At 40.4% G+C, this 17810-nt stretch overlaps 1 protein-coding gene across 4 annotated transcripts in view; it reads right to left on the minus strand.

Moving 5' to 3' along the window:
- The window catches only part of CLTC (clathrin heavy chain), a 71378-nt gene extending 61009 nt beyond the window's left edge, over positions 1–10369 (minus strand). For 2 of the 4 annotated variants that reach the window (XM_025281172.3, XM_006065429.4), the window contains exon 1: positions 10142–10366. In XM_025281172.3, coding sequence (XP_025136957.1) covers positions 10142–10183 — 42 coding nt within the window. In that variant the 5' untranslated portion in view covers positions 10184–10366. Of the gene's footprint in view, positions 1–10141 lie in introns of all 4 variants that reach the window. The other 2 variants (XM_025281171.3, XM_006065430.4) reach the window with 2 other exon arrangements.
- Positions 10370–17810: the final 7441 nt, after the last annotated feature.

The raw sequence follows: 17810 nt of genomic DNA on the forward strand, positions 1-17810 counted from the left end.
CCTCTACCTTCACCAGCATTAATCGCAGAGAAGAAATGCTGACAGTAGTGACTGCTGAGCCTTTCCAGGAAACTAGCACAACGTCAAAAACTGCGATTGCTGTTTCCTATAGGAAATTTTAAAAATGCTGAAAACGCAGCATTCCTTTAGTTCTTTCATCAATTGTATAGCAGCCACTGTTTTCTATGTACTTCACACATTTTAAGCAACAAATAAAAATGCCCTTGTAGACTCCATACTTAACATATACATTTGTTTCTACTCCATGTAAATCTCTGAAGCAATCATTCTCAGGAGAATTTTTTTTTTTTTAACTCTGGTCACTCACTCCAAAATGTTTAATACTTTCAGGAAGGAACCATAGTTGTAGACAGGAACTGTAAGACTACTAGCTTTGGTAAACTATCAGGAGACTCAAAGAATTTTTCCTACTTGTAGCCAGCTAACTGGAAAATTTCAAACCTTGTATGTGACTCATTCTTTAAGAACCCAATAATTTGATGAAATATCACATATTAATTCTAACCAAGCTGCAGGGGAATACATGTACACCCCAAATCTTGCAGATAGATGTGACTCCCCAGGGTTTTGCCCTTTCATGTATAAATGCCATTTAGCTGGCACAAAACAACTGAATGCTACCAAAGTTATGACTGGTTCTAGGTGGTGGTTACAGGTATTAATTATCTCAGAAGAAATAGAAATGCAATCTAAAGCAGGACACACAATTTAATGGAGGGCAGAACTACAAAGATTGGGAGAGAACACACAGAAATAAAAACACCCAACAGGGTATTCATTTTCCCAAGCAGACTATTCCCTGGTCATCCAAAAAAGCTTCTGATAACTGTTGGAAAGAATGTGGAAATACTAGAACTCTCATACATGGCTGATGGGGATGTAAAATGGTGTAGCCGCTGTGAAAAAGTTGGGTGGTCCCACAAAAAGTTAAAATACAGAGTTTACCACAGTGTTACAGTATTAGTCACTCAGTCATGCCCAACTCTTTCTGATCCCATGGACTGTAGTCCACCAGGCTCCTCTGTCCATGGAATTCTCCAGGCAGGAATACTGGAGTGGACTGCCATCTCCTTCTCCAGGGGATCTTCCCGACTCAGGGATCAAACCCCAGTCTCCCACACTGCAGAGTGCAGTTACCATATGACCCAACAATTCCACTCTTCAGTATATATTCAAAAGAACTAAACATAGGTATTCAAACAAAAACTTGTACATTAATGTTCACAGCAGTACTATTAACAACAGTCAACAGGTAGAATGAACACATGTTTGTTCATCAGTTGATGAAAGGAAAAATAAAATGTGGTATATCCATTCAAAGGAGTATTATTCAGCCATAAAAGAATGAAGTACTTATACTAATACATATGGCTAAACCTCAAACAGTATGCTGAGCAAAGGAGGTTAGACACAAAAGATCACAGACTGTATGATTCCATTTACAGATATTCGGAGACAAAGCATATTAATGGTTTGGGGGGATGGGAGGAAGGAGACAGCTTAATGGATATGAGGTTTCCTTCTGGTTTAATGAAATGCTTTAGAACTAGATACAGGTGATAGCTGCAAAATATTGTGAACATACTAAATACCACTATATTGTTCATTTTTAAATGGTTAATTTTAATTTTAGATGTGCTTAATATATAATTCAAGTAGTCATTTGACTTAAGTTTTTAGACATTTAAACGTATAGAGTAACCTGGAAATGACTTTCTACTGTTCACATTTCAGAAACCATTTTAAACTCTTCAAATGCATGTTTCACAACAGAGTCTTCATTAGCAGTAGAAAAGTCATCTCCATTCCATCACAGTGCTTTTAAAAAATTCATTATGGTGCAATCATGGTAAATTTATAACATGCCTCTGATTTCTTTTTATGTATCAGGAGTTGTTTTACACTTCTTTTTGGATTATAATCTCCAGAAACATCTCCCTAATGGACTGGTTTTCAAGCAGTATTTAAAATGTTTGCTTACAACATCAGACAGTTTTAATTGTGAGGCAATACAGAGAAGAATAATAAGACGTGTTACCTCTTACCAATGCAGCTGATTTCAAGTCCATGGTAGCCTTCACTGAATAATGATGTAGTATTCAATTCAAACAGAAGCAACTGTGAAAGGACTCAGTAATATGAGTACTTGGTAAGACTGTTTACGTAAGGAAACTCTTTCCAGAGGAATATTTTATGGTTTAAAAAAGAAACCTGCCATAGATTTGCACAGTTCAGTAGGAAAGAATGTAAAGTATTATAGAGAACTGGGAAAGAGATGGATTTTGTAAACTATCTTCTGCCTACAAGTTGTCTTCCCTAATTATTAATCTTTCAAATAATGAGATCTACCCAAAGTCAGTTTGTCAAGCTGAGCATATGTGGATAGTCTCTTGCTTCCCTCTGTCCACAATAGTCGTTTTTAAGCCCTTTTTCTCAGATGAGCAGCTGGTCAGAAATAGATGAAAGCAACTCTCAATCCAATTCTCATTTTTCATTTCACACGATTCCAAGGGTCCTTAAAAACTGCAACCCCCAGGACCTCAATTCTTTCTCCCCCACTTCAGAAATGGACTGGATGAAGAAAAGGAGGAAGAGGAGGAGGAGAATCTGGTACAACTCCAAGAGCTTGGCTTCAATAACTCACTAAATAGGCATTTTTGCCCCCTCTCGCATAGCATATATGTTCAACTCTACTGGATGAAGAGGCCCTCCAGCAAAAGGGCTAAGGATGAATATTTGAGTATCTGTATGGGCTAAGTATCATGATATAAATACAAACACATACTATAGTCTAACATAACAACTGCCAAAAAGTATTATTTTAATTATTTAATAAATGAGGAAGTTGAGGAAAGCTAAGATAGAGCTTGGATTAAACATCTGAGACATTTTACACAATGGTATATTGCATAATTAAAAAATTTTAATGTGACAAAATGATTTCAATGGACCCAGTTCCTACTCTTTCAAAAATAGGCTTTAAAATCTGCTGTACTTCAGAATCTGCAGTCCAGTGGTTAAGACCCAAGCTTCCACTGCAGGAGGCAGAGGTTTAATCCCTGCACAGGTTCAGTTCAGTCGCTAAATCGTGTCTGACTCCGTGTGTTGCTACCCCATGGACTGCAGCACGCCAGGCCTCCCTGTCTATCACCAACTCCCAGAGTCTACTCAAATTCATGTCCATTGAGTCTGTGATGCCATCCAACCATCTCATCTTCTATCGTCCCCTTTTCCTCCTGCCCTCAATCTTTCCCAGCATCAGGGTCTTTTTCAATGAGTCAGTTCTTCGCATCACGTGGCCAAAGTATTGGAGTTTCAGCTTCAGCATCAGTCCTTCCAATGAATATTCAGGACTGATTTCCTTTAGGATGGACTGGTTGGATCTCCTTGCAGTCCAAGGGACTCTCAAGAGTCTTCTCCAACACCACAGTTTAAAAGCATCAATTCTTCGGTGCTCAGCTTTCTTTATAGGTAGGGGAACTAAAGATCCCACATGCTTCAAGGCACAGCCATAAATAAATAATAAAATCTGCTGTACTTCAGAACTTAAAGAAAAGCCCTTATTTACCCAATGATTCAGAACAGGAAGTATTAATATTACTGGCAGTTCTGCCTCCAAAGCCCAATCCCACAAATCTCTAACCCCTTTCCCATCTATGGTTATGCTATTCAAACTGAACAGGCATGCTCTACTCCCACTTTCCCCTTTCTTCCTCCCCAAGCACAACAGTCTTCTTGAGTTCCATTCTAGTTTTACACTAGAATAAACACAAAAACATGAATAACATAGTAAAGCAGAAGTTTCCTGCTTTCACAAGTGGCTTCAGACTGGAACACATTCACTCTCCAGTCATTAAGGAAAGAAAGAGAAATTTGAGTTCAGCCTTATGAAAGGGATATAGTTAATTCTTAGATATTACAAGTTAATCGGATCCCAATCATTCTGCACAACTTTTTACCAGGAACCTGGATAAAGCCCTTTGAAAAACCTCAGCTAAATACCTGTTTAAAGGCACAGAAAATCAGGTATTGGTTCACCTGGCCCCTACTTTTCTCATAATATAAAAACTTCTGACCTAAAAACAACCAACTGCTGCTGCTGCTAAGTCGCTTCAATCATGTCCGACTCTGTGCGACCCCATAGTCGGCAGCCCACCAGGCTCCCCCGTCCCTGGGATTCTCCAGGCAAGAACACTGGAGTGGGTTGCCATTTCCTTCTCCAGTGCAGGAAAAGTGAAAAGTCAAAGTGAAGTCACTCAGTCGTGTCCGACTCTTAGCGACCCCATGGACTGACGCCTACCAGGCTCCTCCTACTAGTAAAATGTACACAAAGATCACCACAGCACATATACAAAGCATACAGATAGTTACCAAGTGAGGCAACATGCCACAATGAAAGAGCAAATATTAAAGTTTAACCTCCCACTCACTAGCTGTGTGAGACTCTACAGGTTAACTGCTATGAACTTCTATTTTCACCATCTAACCTTTCCTACCTGAAGGGATGTTCTTGCTAATCAAGTGAGATCATGAATGTAAAATATTTAGCAGAGTTCCTGACACAACAGTAGGTGTTCAAATAACTCTAATGGTCAATTTTTGATCTTGTAGATTTCAGGACAATTAAGATCTGATGAATAGTTACACCCTCTATCTTAAATTATGTCTTTTGTAACACAAAAGAAGGGACAAAAATCTAAGTCTGACAGATGGGTTTTGCATAATACATTCAGATCCAGGCCTCCTGCCACCCCCCTGAGTTAAGAGCATTAGCCTCAGGCGCTTGGCCAAGAAGGGTTGGGGGGGGTGGGGGGGAAGACATCTAGAGCTGTAAACTTTGCTATGGCTTACAATTTGATTTTATGAAGCAGCTTAAGCACAGCTATGTAAATAAATTTTTAAAAATAGCCTCTTTCTAATATAAAAGACTAAGATCTCATTTCCTATCTAAGCGAACACACATTTCTGCACTATCATTTTATACAAGAACAAATAAACAATACTAACAAAGGCCTGACTGGCATTCCAGGTGGGCATTTTATCAGATGTGGTTTATTAGGAGTCTCATCTATCTGACCAAGGGACACTGATTACAGATGTACCAATGGCACATGTGAGCACTCATGGGATATAAGAAATGATTAATGTACAAATTTCTTTCTTTTGGGTAGTTTCAGAGCAGAATCAATTTTGTACCATACGACTATTTGTATTAAATCCTGCATTGTATCAAACATTCAGTAACAACCATGCTTACAGTTACATGTGGACAGCCTCTGAGAACTAGTCAATGCAAGCTGCAGTCAGTTTTGTTCACCACTTTGTCCTTATTGTAACATAATTGTTGATATATAGTAAATATTCAAATTTCAGGTTGAGTACCAAATATTTATAAACCATAAAAATCTAGGTCTTAAGTCTACATATATGTGTCACTGGCTGAGAGGTATCTGACCAAAATATACTGGACAAAAATTATATAGCTAACAATACCCTTCAAATGATACACCAAGTACTTTCACATACACGATAGACAGACCTTCACGATAACTGTGAGGTAGTACACCTATTTTACAGAGAAAAAGGAGCAAGAGGCAAGTCTTAACCTGCCTTCTCCAATACTCCAGGCATATTCCACAAGCCACATGCAGTTCCGAGCACCTGAAATGTGGTCATTGTGACTGAATTTATTTTCAATATTAAGTTAATTAAAATTAAACAGTAACAAATCAAGACAATTATGGCAAACTTATGTTTGGAACAACCTATATATGCAAACCTGTTTTTCCAACTTTAACTTTATGAATGATGAGATGTGCTCTAAGCATAAAATACCTATCAGATTTTGAAAATTCAGTACCCCCAAAAAAGGAATATAAAATATCTCACCTGAAAGATTTATACTGATTACACATTGAAATAATAACATCTGGGGTCCACTGAGTTAAATAAAACATTAAAATTAATTTTACCTGTTTTTTACTTTTAATATGGCCACTAGAAAATCAGATATGGCTTGATTTTTCTATTGGATGGCACTGATCTCAACACCCTCCAGACCCCTGCTCTGTCTACTCTACCACATCATTAACCACACATTAAAGCAGTAGAAGTCACTTCTCAGAGCAAAGTCCAACAGAAAAAAAAAAAAAAAAAAAAAAGGCACACCAAGATACTGCATAACCATCTTAACGCCAATCACTGTTTTTCTTTGAAATATTTAGTGTCAGAAGACCTAGATTTAAATCCCACTCTGCAGTGTTCCTTTCGGCACTAGTTTGAGTCTCATTCTCCAGCTGTTTAAGATACTAAGTGAAGACTTGGAAGCACCTGCCACATTCATAGGACACAACACACTCTCACAAGTGCTGCTCCTTCCATTCACTAGTCACTGTCCATCATCACCACTTCCCAAAAGAGACAGTATTCAACCAACACTCTGTATTAATAAGCATTAGCTAACACAATGTCCTAGGGACTTCACTGGGAGTCTAGTAGTTAAGAATCCGCCTTCCAATGCAGGGGACATGGGTTCAATCCCTGGCACAGGAACCAAGATCCCACATGCTGCAGGGCAAGCCCACATTCTCCAACGAAGACCCAAAGCAGTCAAGTAAATAAATACTTTTAAATGTTCTAGACATATAAATATGGGTGACCAAATAAATCTTCACCCTTACAAAGCACATCAGCATTGCCTGCAATTGTGCAGTCCAATGTCCTCGTTAATAGCTTCATGTAGCTATTGACATTTATACGCTAACTGAAAAGAAGTAAAAATTTAGTCCCTCAGTCATAACAGCAACATTTCAAGTGCTCAATATGCCCTGTAGCTAGTATAAATTTTCATCATGGAATAAAGTTCTACTGCAGAGTAGCTTTCAAAAAGTTAAAGCCACATAGTAACAGTAACAGGAAAACATCTTGTTAAATATAATTCAAATATTATAGGTTAAGGTTCCTGAAATCATGTACTTCACTCCACACCAAAATGAAAATGACTGTGATTCTACACACACACACACAGCATTTTATGTCTTAAATTATTTCCTAAACAGAGTGAAAGCACATTCCCTAGAATTAGCCATGGGATTCTCCAAGCAAGAATACGGGAGTGGGTTGCCATTTCCTTCTCCATGGGATCTTCCCGACCCAGGGATCGAACCCAGATCTCCCACCTTGCAGGCAGACGCTTTAACCTCTGAGCCACCAGGGAAGCCTTTAGAATTAGCCACACCCCTTTAAAAGTTGAGTAAATTGACCATTAGGAAAATACTGAAAAACCTGATACATCTTAAATGTGGAAGCTATTCCTAGAGTAGACTGCCACCTGATTCTAGGCCATATGACTCTTCCAGGTGGCAGAGTTAAGCATATAACATATCCCAGTAACTCAGCACTGCTTTCTCTTTGCAAATCAAAATAACCATTATCAAGAACCCCCACCACTGAGTTCACAACACATTCCATGCCTGCATTTATGGATCAAAGGGAAAAGAACAGGGTTGGGAGATTTTTAATTCAGACCCAAAAAACCTGGGAATACAGCAGAATGTGTCAATCAGCATAAAGATACTAAATGAGCTAAGAAATGATAACTGCAGGCACTCTATACACAGCCTAGGATTTTTTTCAGAACCTGCAATTCTAACAAAATCTTGTTCAAATAGGCACTCATCTGTTCACTGCTATCAGCCTAAACATCTTAAAAAAGAAAAAAAAAACTTCATAACTTAAAATATTAAGTTCATTTGATGTAGTTCTAAACCCTTGATGACAGACCCTTCAGTTGGTCCAAGTAGTTAGATGGTATAAAAATAAATTCATTTCAAGTTCACCCTTTGAAGCTTTCACAGGTTAATGCTACACTCAAGTTCCTCAATTCTTGTTCCCAATTATTATCTTAAGTGTTTCAGAAAGTTTTTGCTACTTAGCAAACTGGCAGGGGCTCAGAGGTCAAAGACCTAAGATGCCAATTAAAATAATCCTTAGTATACAGTCACCATAGCAAGCTTAAGCTTAGGCATGGGATATATATACTACAAAAATTTAAAGACTGAATTCTTTAAGTATATTTGCATAGCTACTTTACACTCAACTCTTCAAAGTATTTGAGAAGATGGCTTCACTCAAGTATTTGCAAAAACTATGAACCACTTAGAAAGGAAACCCATATTAAATGTGTCTTCAATTAGTGACACGGTTGAAATCCAACCTTTGGAATTATTCAATAATCTTGTTTCTTCATTAATAGAAATGAGAAAACTATTGCTCAAACTACCACTAGTCAAGAAACAAGATTTACTAGTGGGATATGCCTCTGTTTTGTAAAGCAAACAGCAATTGTTAACTGCTTTTCTTGTGTATGATTTTACATACTTTTGTCTGCAGGAAGATTATACAGTGTGAGGACAAGGGTGTGTTTTCCTTTCATACTCAAAGACATTATTTTCCTAACCCTTCACATTCAACAATAGTAACCACAGCAATAAAAATTTGGATGGAGCATGAACAATAATTTCTGGGTCCACTCTGTCACTTAATGTTTTTTGACCTTTTGTCAAATAGTGTTCTACTGCATCGGATGAGTTATCTGAAAACCAAAAATGGCTGAATAAAAGTGCATTACTTAACTCATTTTTTTGAGTAAAGATTACTCATTATATTTCAAGACAAAGGAAAAGAAGTCTTGCTGATGCAAGCAAAGGTGATAATCTGTAAAAAAACGAAATTATGTTGACAGCCAGAATATTAAACCTAATACAAGAAGGCTTTCTATACGTTATAACAATGGCAGAAAGTAAACAGCATTCCATGATAAAGTGTCTAGTAGGTCACTAGTATGAGTGCCATGTCAAACCACTGGCATCTCATGTCATTACGAATTAGTCCTTCAAATGATTGAGGGGAGGCAGTACTCTTTAAGGAGGTAACTGGAAAGAAAACATACTTTATGAATAAGTTTATTTCAGCCAAAGTAAAACAAGGATTGGTGAACCAGGAAAATCAGAAGCTCAAAAGACGACTTAATTCAGTCAAGTCCTCCAATGATCACCTGCCTGGGCCCGCCATGGGCAAGCTGCCAGATAAAGACAGTCTGTTGCCTACAGGATACTGCACCATGGGGAAGAACTCTAGAACCTACTAAAGGCAGCCAATTACAGACCAAATAACCCTGCATATCTCAGGGCAAGTGTGCTATATCCCCAGGGTTCATTCAATTCCTTGCAATCCTGAGGGAGGTACTCACGCCAAGGCAACTACCTGCTAACCTCCGGCAGACCCCACGATAACCTCTGGACAACTCATTTCTCTTTTCTAGAACCAAAGAGGGGATAAAAGCTGCGCCATTCGCAGACAAATCAAGAAAGTGAATAAAGGCGAGTCCCCCCTAAGAACCTTGACCCACCCCCGCCCCACGCACTCTGAAATTGACACCACACTGTTAAACACATTCCCCCATTCTATCCTCTTCCTTTTCCTTCAGTGACCTTCCCTGTTCCTACTGCTTTGGGCAAGGCAAGAGAGAAGCTGCTGTCGTTCCCCCACCCCCGGGGAAGGTGCCCTTCCCTCTGAGAGGCGCAGGAGGAGGAAGAAAAAAAAGCTTGCTCCTCCCCAACCCACCCGCGCCACAACTCCTAGGTGCAGGCACGATGGGGGGAAAGGGGAGAGAGCGAGCGCAATCAGAAGTGACAGCCCTGCGCTGGCTTGGGAGAAGAGAATTCCTGCTCCGGAAGAAACGCGGGAGATCACCACCACCGCACAACTCCCCCCGTCCCCGGCTCCACGAACCCAAATGAATGAACTGAATAAAACCGGGGGGTGGAAGGGTTTATCATGCGCAGCCCTCGCCATCCAGGAAGCGAAGACAGAGAGGCCTTCAAACCCCAGCGTGGCCTCGCTCCCCTACGGATCTCGACTCGCTTCCTTGCCACCCAAGCCCCACATCAATCATTTAACCCTTTAAGCTTTCCGAGATAATGCACCGTTCTCCATCTACCTCAGGAACCGACACCCCCCCTCCTCCGATTCTACTCTTTTTGGCTTGGACTCAGACTCCCGCTTCTTCCTTCAGACCTCCCTCGTCTCCACAGCCCTCACGAGCCCCGGCCCACCGCACCTGAAGATGCTCCTGAAAACGAATTGGCAGAATCTGGGCCATGGCGCTGTCGGGGGGTATGGTCTCCTCCTGTCACTGGGGCTGCGGGGCAGTGGCTGCCCGGGCTCTCCAAGGAGAGGAGGAGAAGGGGGAGGGGGGAGGCTGGGCTCAGCAGGAGAGTCTCCGGGGACGCAGGAAACTGGCAGGCAGACGAAAGAGCTCAGGTCGGGGGCGGAGGCTCCAGGGTCCGGGACAGCCGCAATGGCGGAACCGGGCGCAGCGCAGACTCCGGAAACGGCTGAGCCCTGCGGAAGGATCCCGGCAACAGAACTCCGCCCCAGTCACTTCACCCCCCTCCGCCTTATGTACCCCTCCACGGAGGGCCGCGGTGCCGCGGTGCGCAGGAATTCGGGGCGCAGTGCGCCGAGGGCCTCGCTGACGGCTGCGACACTGCAATAAATAGAGGCATCGAAGGGACTACTTTTTATGCCTCATCACTTTCCCCAGCCGCCTGCTTTTCCCTCCCCCTCCACCACCTTTTTTTGCATTTTGCCACATCATGCGACTAGGGGCGACCAACGTCATTTCCGTGGGCGCCTTAGGTCCCACCCACGTACTTCCGGGTGCACGTGACGCTGGTCGGGAAAGGTCGGCTGGTCGCTGCCAGAATGCAGAGCGAGTTCTGGGGAAGTGCGGCGTCTCCTGGGAACGAGGTGGCTGTTGGGCCGCCCTGAAGAATGGCGGTGCTGCTGCCTTCTGCGCCCTGTTTAAATCGAGTCCTTTAGGAAGAGGACGTGGCATGGGCAGATGGGCCCAGCCTCCCGCCCTCTCCGTGACTCAGGGAAACGGCCTCCCTGCAGAGCGCTCCTGGCAGTAGGCTGCTGCCCTCCTCCCCCGCCGGGTTCCGTGTGGTGGGTGGGTGGTGGTTACCTCCAAAGGAGGGGGCATTGAAATGGGGCTTAAAATCCTCTCTGCCCTTCTGACGGTTGGAGAAGCTGACGCTTGGATTCTAGCAGAGCTAATAGTCTCTTCGGATGTTAAACAATTGACTCAAAGGGCAGTGAAGGCCATTGATGAGGTATCTCAAATAGGCCTTGTGATGGCCTTTCTTAACGTTTCTGCGGACATTTTGGCAGACGTGTTCGTGAGTGTAGCCTAGTAATTTGCTGGAGATTTTGAGTGTCCTAAATGCGCTCAAGAATAGGACTGAAATTGTAGCAGAAAGACTTTTTTTTCAGCCATGTCAAATAATGAACTCAAAGATTTAGGTTAAAGTTGGGTTTTTCCTCCGTGTGGCTAAGATTCGCTCTTGGAGAAAGAGATTAACTATTAGTGGTGTGTTTCAGTGGGACCACCTCAACAGTGTAAATTAGCAGTGTTTGGGAATGCAGGTACCTCAAAGCTGAAGCATCGTGTCTTCTCACTGCGTTAAGGTGTCTACGGTATTCAGTATCGGTTAATAACCTTCCCAGTACTTTGTTGCTAAAGTATAAGCTATAAGGATGCTTCATAACAGCACAAATACAATAAAGGATAAAAATTTTCGTTCTGTGCCTTTCGTTTTAAAAGAGATGTAATGGTTTTTCCAGAAAGAGCTTGAGGAGCTATTCAAGTACACATTAATTATTTTTAGTGCCCTTTTCAGTTAAACATAAAACCCCTATTAGGTAGACAGTAATTTTGTGTGTCAAGCAGTTTTACTTAGAGAAATTTGCTTAATCATTTAAATTGCTTTTAATGTTTTCCCCAAAGTATATTTCACATACTGAGAATGAGAGAAGAATCTTTGGCAGTTAAAATAGCAGATAGACTATTCTGCAAAGAAAAGCCCCACCACCATGTCATCAGAGTGAATATTTATGCTTGGCAAAATTTCATTATGTTTTGTTAAGCTAAATACTTGAAGATCTGTACTCTGCAGCATTTGAAATGACCTAATAACCAGTTTAAACACGAGCTGCTTTGAATCTTTTTTCGAAGTATGCAAATTCTAAATTAAAGATCTAAAGGTGTTGCTGCTCTATTACACAGTTAAAGCAGTAGCTTTAATCAACTTATATTTCCAGTCTCAGAATCCGGGATACAAATGAGCTATAATATGAACCGGCGACCAAAATTTTATTAATAAGAGTCTTGCATTTTCAGACAGACCTCTAATTTTAAATATACGGTCAGAATCCACAAAGCAATGGATTTTAGCTTGGATATTTGGTGTGGAATATGTAACCAAAAATGCACTGAGATTGTTAAAGCGACTGCTGTGTCATCACGCAGAGAAATGAATACCTTGTTTTCACAATCATTTACAGTATACCAACTCATTTTTCAAGAGAAAAAAATGTACTAGATGATAAACTTTAAAAAAAATAACACCAAAACCCAAATCTGTGCCTTAACTAAGGATTTTTGGCTGAGATAATGAGAGAGCTTTTTATGGTAGTACACTGTTCTTGTTAATGTGTAGAAGCAGGACAAAAGGTTATCAATACTTTGTTTATAAGCCCTAGAGGCTGAGTCACTGTTAACGGTTACCTGAGCAGTAACTAAATGGCTTTGTTTTCAGGCACTACCTTAAGTTAGAGAAGATGGAGGGGGAAAAACACTCAGCATTTGTTATCTGGTTTATAAGGTTATTGAACTATGACGAAGTCTTTTAATAAGACTATAAATGTTATTGTCATCATGGCTTTTGGTTTCAGAAATCCAATATTTTAGTAAGGTAGCAATGTTAATAAAATAGCCATTCTTTTGAATTTGAAGGTATTTTTAGCAGAATATTCAATAGTAGGTACTTGCTTTGAGTTATACCAAGTGCCAACAGCAAAAACTGCATTGCTTGTCAGCTATTTCGAGGAGTGCCAGTTTCTCAAAACCTACACAAGAAAACTTTATTGTCTCCTGAACACTATGCCAGGACCTGTGTTATACAGGACCTGTGTTATACATATCAATGAGAATGACACATCAGAAAAACTTCATTGTAGGATTCCTCTGTAGTTTTCATCTTCAAGCAATGGTGGATTTAAGGCCCATACCTTTTAACTTGACCTTTTAAAAATAGCCTGAACTAACTGCATTGCAAAAGCCACAAAGTAAAGGCATTTCTCAGACATTAAGAGATTAATTTTGAAGCAGAAGTTTAAACTTAACCCACTGTACCAAATATTTTAAATTCAGATTTTAATGAAATCAAGGATATACTTGAGCATTACCTAAGTAAGATAAGTGGTTTTGCCATTTAAACAGCAGCTTTGAGAAACATCTCAGCCCCCTAGGACTAACTGCTATGAATCCCAGCAGGATTAAAGAGCATATTAAAGGCCAATTAGTGACTTGGGTATCAGTGCCCCCTTTATTTTGATCCTGAACAAGTCACCAATCAGGTAAAGCTCACCCAAAATGACATTTATAAAGCAAGACAATAACTTTCATGGTATTATTTTAGTATAAAATGGACCTTAACATATACTCAGTTACCACTCACTGCCCAGGCCTGTCCTAAACCTGATTTATATAGACAAGTTTGATAATGTATCAAGGATGGCAATAAGATCTGAACTGAATCTGTTCTGCATCAGGATCAACCATGTTCCAAGTAAACAGTCCAGTCTACCCCTGTGGGAATACAATCTGGAATCTAGCATATTTTAGGCCCCTCCCAAGTTTTCTAAAGGTTAAATCAGATTCCAGCAGAGGAATGAAGTAGCTCAGAACATTACCTTAAAAAGTCAGCTCAGAAAAGTTGGTTCAAATATAGTGATACACAGAGCTTTGGGGACAGAAAAACCCAGAATAGTACCAACACTACTGATCAACAAAGTCAGATACTGTGTCGCAACGTCCCTTTCACATGGAAAAACAAAAGTCAAAAAGAAGCTTGAGAAGATCTACAGAATGAAGGGGTGGGAATGATTGTTATGGGCTCCCCCCTCACCGCACCCCCCCCCCCAGCCCACCCTGTTCTAAATATGTAAAACTGTCTCCTTTCACCTCCTGGAGTTACTGTTTCCAAAGCAGGGCATGACCCACAAACATGTTCTCCTACCAATTTAAAAATTCTGTTACACTGCAGGGATAGTTCTACAAGTAGCAATGCACTATCCAGCAATGCTGTTGCTGCTCAGTCTCTAAGTCATGTCTGACTCTGCAACCCAATGGACTGCAGCATGCCAGAATTCCCTGTCCTTCACGATCTCTTAGGGTTCAAACTCATGCCCATTGCATTGGTGATGTCATCCAACCATCTCATCCTCTGTCACCTTCTCCTCCTGCCCTCAATCTTTCCCAGCATCAGAGCCAATTCCAGTGAATTGGCTTTTTGCATCAGGTGGCCAAAGTATTGGAGCTTCAGCATCAATCCTTCTAATGAATATTCAGGGTTGATTTCCTTTAGGATTGACTGGCTTAATCTCCTTGCTGTCCAAGGGGCTGTCAAGAATCCTCCAGCACCACAGTTCGAAAGCATAAATACTTCAGGACTCAGCCTTCTTTATCTAACTCTCACAACCATACATGACTACTGGAAAAAACATAGCTTTGACTATACAAACCTTTGTAAGCAAAGTGATGTCTCTGCTTTTTAATATGCTATCTAGGTTTGTCATAGCTTTTCTTCCAAGGAGCAATGTCTTTTAAAATTTCATGGCTGCAGTCACCATCTGCAGTGATTTTGGAGCCCAAGAAAATAAAATCTGTCACTGTTTCCACTTTTTTCCCATCTGTTTGCCATGAAGTGATGGGAGAATGCAAGAATGTTGAGTTGTAAGCCAGCTTTTCCACTCTCTTCTTTCATCAAGAGGCTTTTTAGTTCTTCTTTGCTTTCTGCTATTAGGGTGGTATCATCTGCATATCTGAGGTTGTTGATATTTCTCGTGGCAATGTGATTCATCCAGCTTGGCATTTCACATGATGTACTCTGCATAGAAGTTAAATAAGCAGGGTGACAATACACAGCTTTGAAGTACTCCTTTCCCAATTTTGGGCCAGTCCGTTGTTCCATGTCCAGTTCTAACTGTTGCTTCTTGATCTGCATACAGGTTTCTCAGGAGATAAGTAATCTGGTATTCTCATCTCTATAAGAAGTTTCCACAATTTTTTATGATCCACACAGGCTCAGATGATAAAGAACCTGCCTGCAAATGCAGGAGACCTGGGTTTGATCCGTGGGTTGAGAAGACCCCCTGGAGAAAGGAATGGTTACCCACTGTAGTATTCTTGCCCAGAGAATTCCATGGATAAAGGAGCCTGGCAGGCTATAGTCCATGGGGTCACAAAGAGTTGGACACAACTGAATGACTAACACACTAAAGCAGAGTCAAAGGCTTTAGCGTGGTCAATGAAGCAGAATTAGATGTTTTTCTGGAATTCTCTTGCCTTCTCTATGATCCAACAGATGTTGGCAATTTGACAACTGGTTCCTGTGCCTTTTCTAAATCCAGTTTATACATCTGGAAGTTCTTGGTTCATGTACTGTTGAAGCCGAACTTGAAGGATTTTGAGCATTACCTTGCTAGCATGTGAAATGAACGCAATTGTATTATAGTTTGAGCATTCTTTGACATTGCCCTTCTTTGGGATTGGCATGAAAACTGACCTTTTCCAGCCTTGTAGCCTTGTTATGGTATTATAATAAACTCATCCTCAGAAGAGAATATTAAGGACTGACATTTGGTAAAGTTTTGGCTAACTGAAAGTCAAGGAAAAGTCAAGGAAACAGGATTTACTTGGTTACCAAACACTTCAGTGTATAACAGTGAAAAATAATGTTAAGGGGCTTCCCTGGTGGCTCAGTGATAGAGAATCCACCTGCTAATGCAGAAGACATGGAGGATCCCACATGCCATGGGCAAACTAAGCCCTCGAGCCACAACTATTGAGCCTGTGCTCTAGAACTAGGGAACTGCAACTACTTCCTGAGCCCATGCACAGGAAGAGCCACCGCAGTGAGAACCCTGCACACCACAACTAGGGTAGCCCCTGCTTGCTGCAACTAGGGAAAAGCCCGCTAGCAATGAAGACCCAGCACAGTCAAAAACAATTTTAAACAAAATGTTACAATCTTCTGAAAAGGCTTTATTTGGCTGCACTGGGTCTTAGTTGTGGCACATGGGATCTTTTTTTAGTTGAGGGATACAAGATCTTTAGTTGTAGCATGTGATACCTTGTTCCCTGACCAGGGATCAAACCTGAGCCCCCTGCATTGGGAGCGCAGAGTCTTAGCCATTGGTCCATCAGGGAAGTCCCTGAAAAGGTTTTAAAAACATTTTTTATATGGGGAAATCAATTCTGAATCTTAAAGAGCTCAGGTTCATCACTGTGAAGTGATATATATAGTACTCTTGCAAATGTAGTGTGATCTGAATATGTAGCAAATGTAGAAATTACCATTTTTTTCAAATGCCTTAAACCTCGATGTGTCATGGTGATAAAAGTGCATTAGGTAAAATAAACCCACAACCTGTTTACTTCCTTTTCTTTGTTGCTCATATTCCAAATAACTGAGTTTAATGTTGTACAGTATACAACCATCTAATTACTATTCATTTTGTAACAACACTCCAGTAATGAAAAATATGCCAACTTCAATTTTTTTCCTACATCGTATTTACTGATTTAACTTTTTTTTTTCTAAGCCAGTCTATTAGCACCAAAAGGCATGAAAAAGGTCTCTTTGGGTTAGGCCAATCAATATATAAAGTTGGTTACTCAAAATAAAGCTTTCCACGGGGTGAAAATAAAAACTAACCAGATGAACAGTGCTTCATGTCTCCATATTTGGGGACTATCAAGCTAAGCCATCAGATCAGATGGAGAGATGAGATTATACTCATTACTGCAGAGGCCTTAAAAATTCCATTTCTTGAATGGGAACTAGATGGAGTAGCAAACTAGCACAAAACGGCAGTCTATAAGCACTGCATGCTGTAAAAAGAAATCTCTAGTCCAAGCTGACTTTCAAATTTTCCTAATCTGTAAGAATGAGCAGCACTCAAATTATCATTCATATGACCTATCTAATCTTAATCCAAATTATAGAACTGGAAACCTCAAAACCCTTCAAAAGAGCCCTTCTCAAGGTGACATTGATAATCTTTCCATTGTGTATCCCTTAGTCCTCTCTCCAACCACACAAATTCTGTCTCCTTTTTTGTGCTAGTCCAAGTCCAACCCTTACTTAAAAATACACCTTAAAATCTATTTGCCTTACTTCTTAAGCTACTATAGCATTTATCGACTGTACTACCTATTTAATTTGAAGCCCAGGCCAACTTACCTTGTGAATAATCACACCTGGAGTTAGCACAGCATTTATAAGTATCAACCACATACAAAAAGGACCACATCGGGTGTTAGATTATATTCTGTGTCATCCCATCTTATTTCTCATGATTTAGCTGAGCACCAAGGCAAATTAGGTTAAGAAACGTATGTTAGATTTTATCTGGACAAGTAAAATAATTGATTATTTGAAAAATCTTCAAAGCTTCATTAGAGTTTTATTTGTATTTTCAGGTTTCCTTTAAAGTAATACAGGTTACTTTGAAAATCTTTAGGAGAATAAAGATAACAAATTAAAGTTTTTTTAACAAATTAAATTACTGCTGTGTTCAATCCTGTCAGGTCTGCTATAAAGACAAGTTGGGAATTCCTTGGTGGTCCGTGTTCAATCCTGCCAGGTCTGCTATAAAGA

The sequence above is a fragment of the Bubalus bubalis genome, chromosome 3 (genome assembly GCF_019923935.1).
Source record: "Bubalus bubalis isolate 160015118507 breed Murrah chromosome 3, NDDB_SH_1, whole genome shotgun sequence".
In the NCBI taxonomy this organism is placed as follows: domain Eukaryota; kingdom Metazoa; phylum Chordata; class Mammalia; order Artiodactyla; family Bovidae; genus Bubalus; species Bubalus bubalis.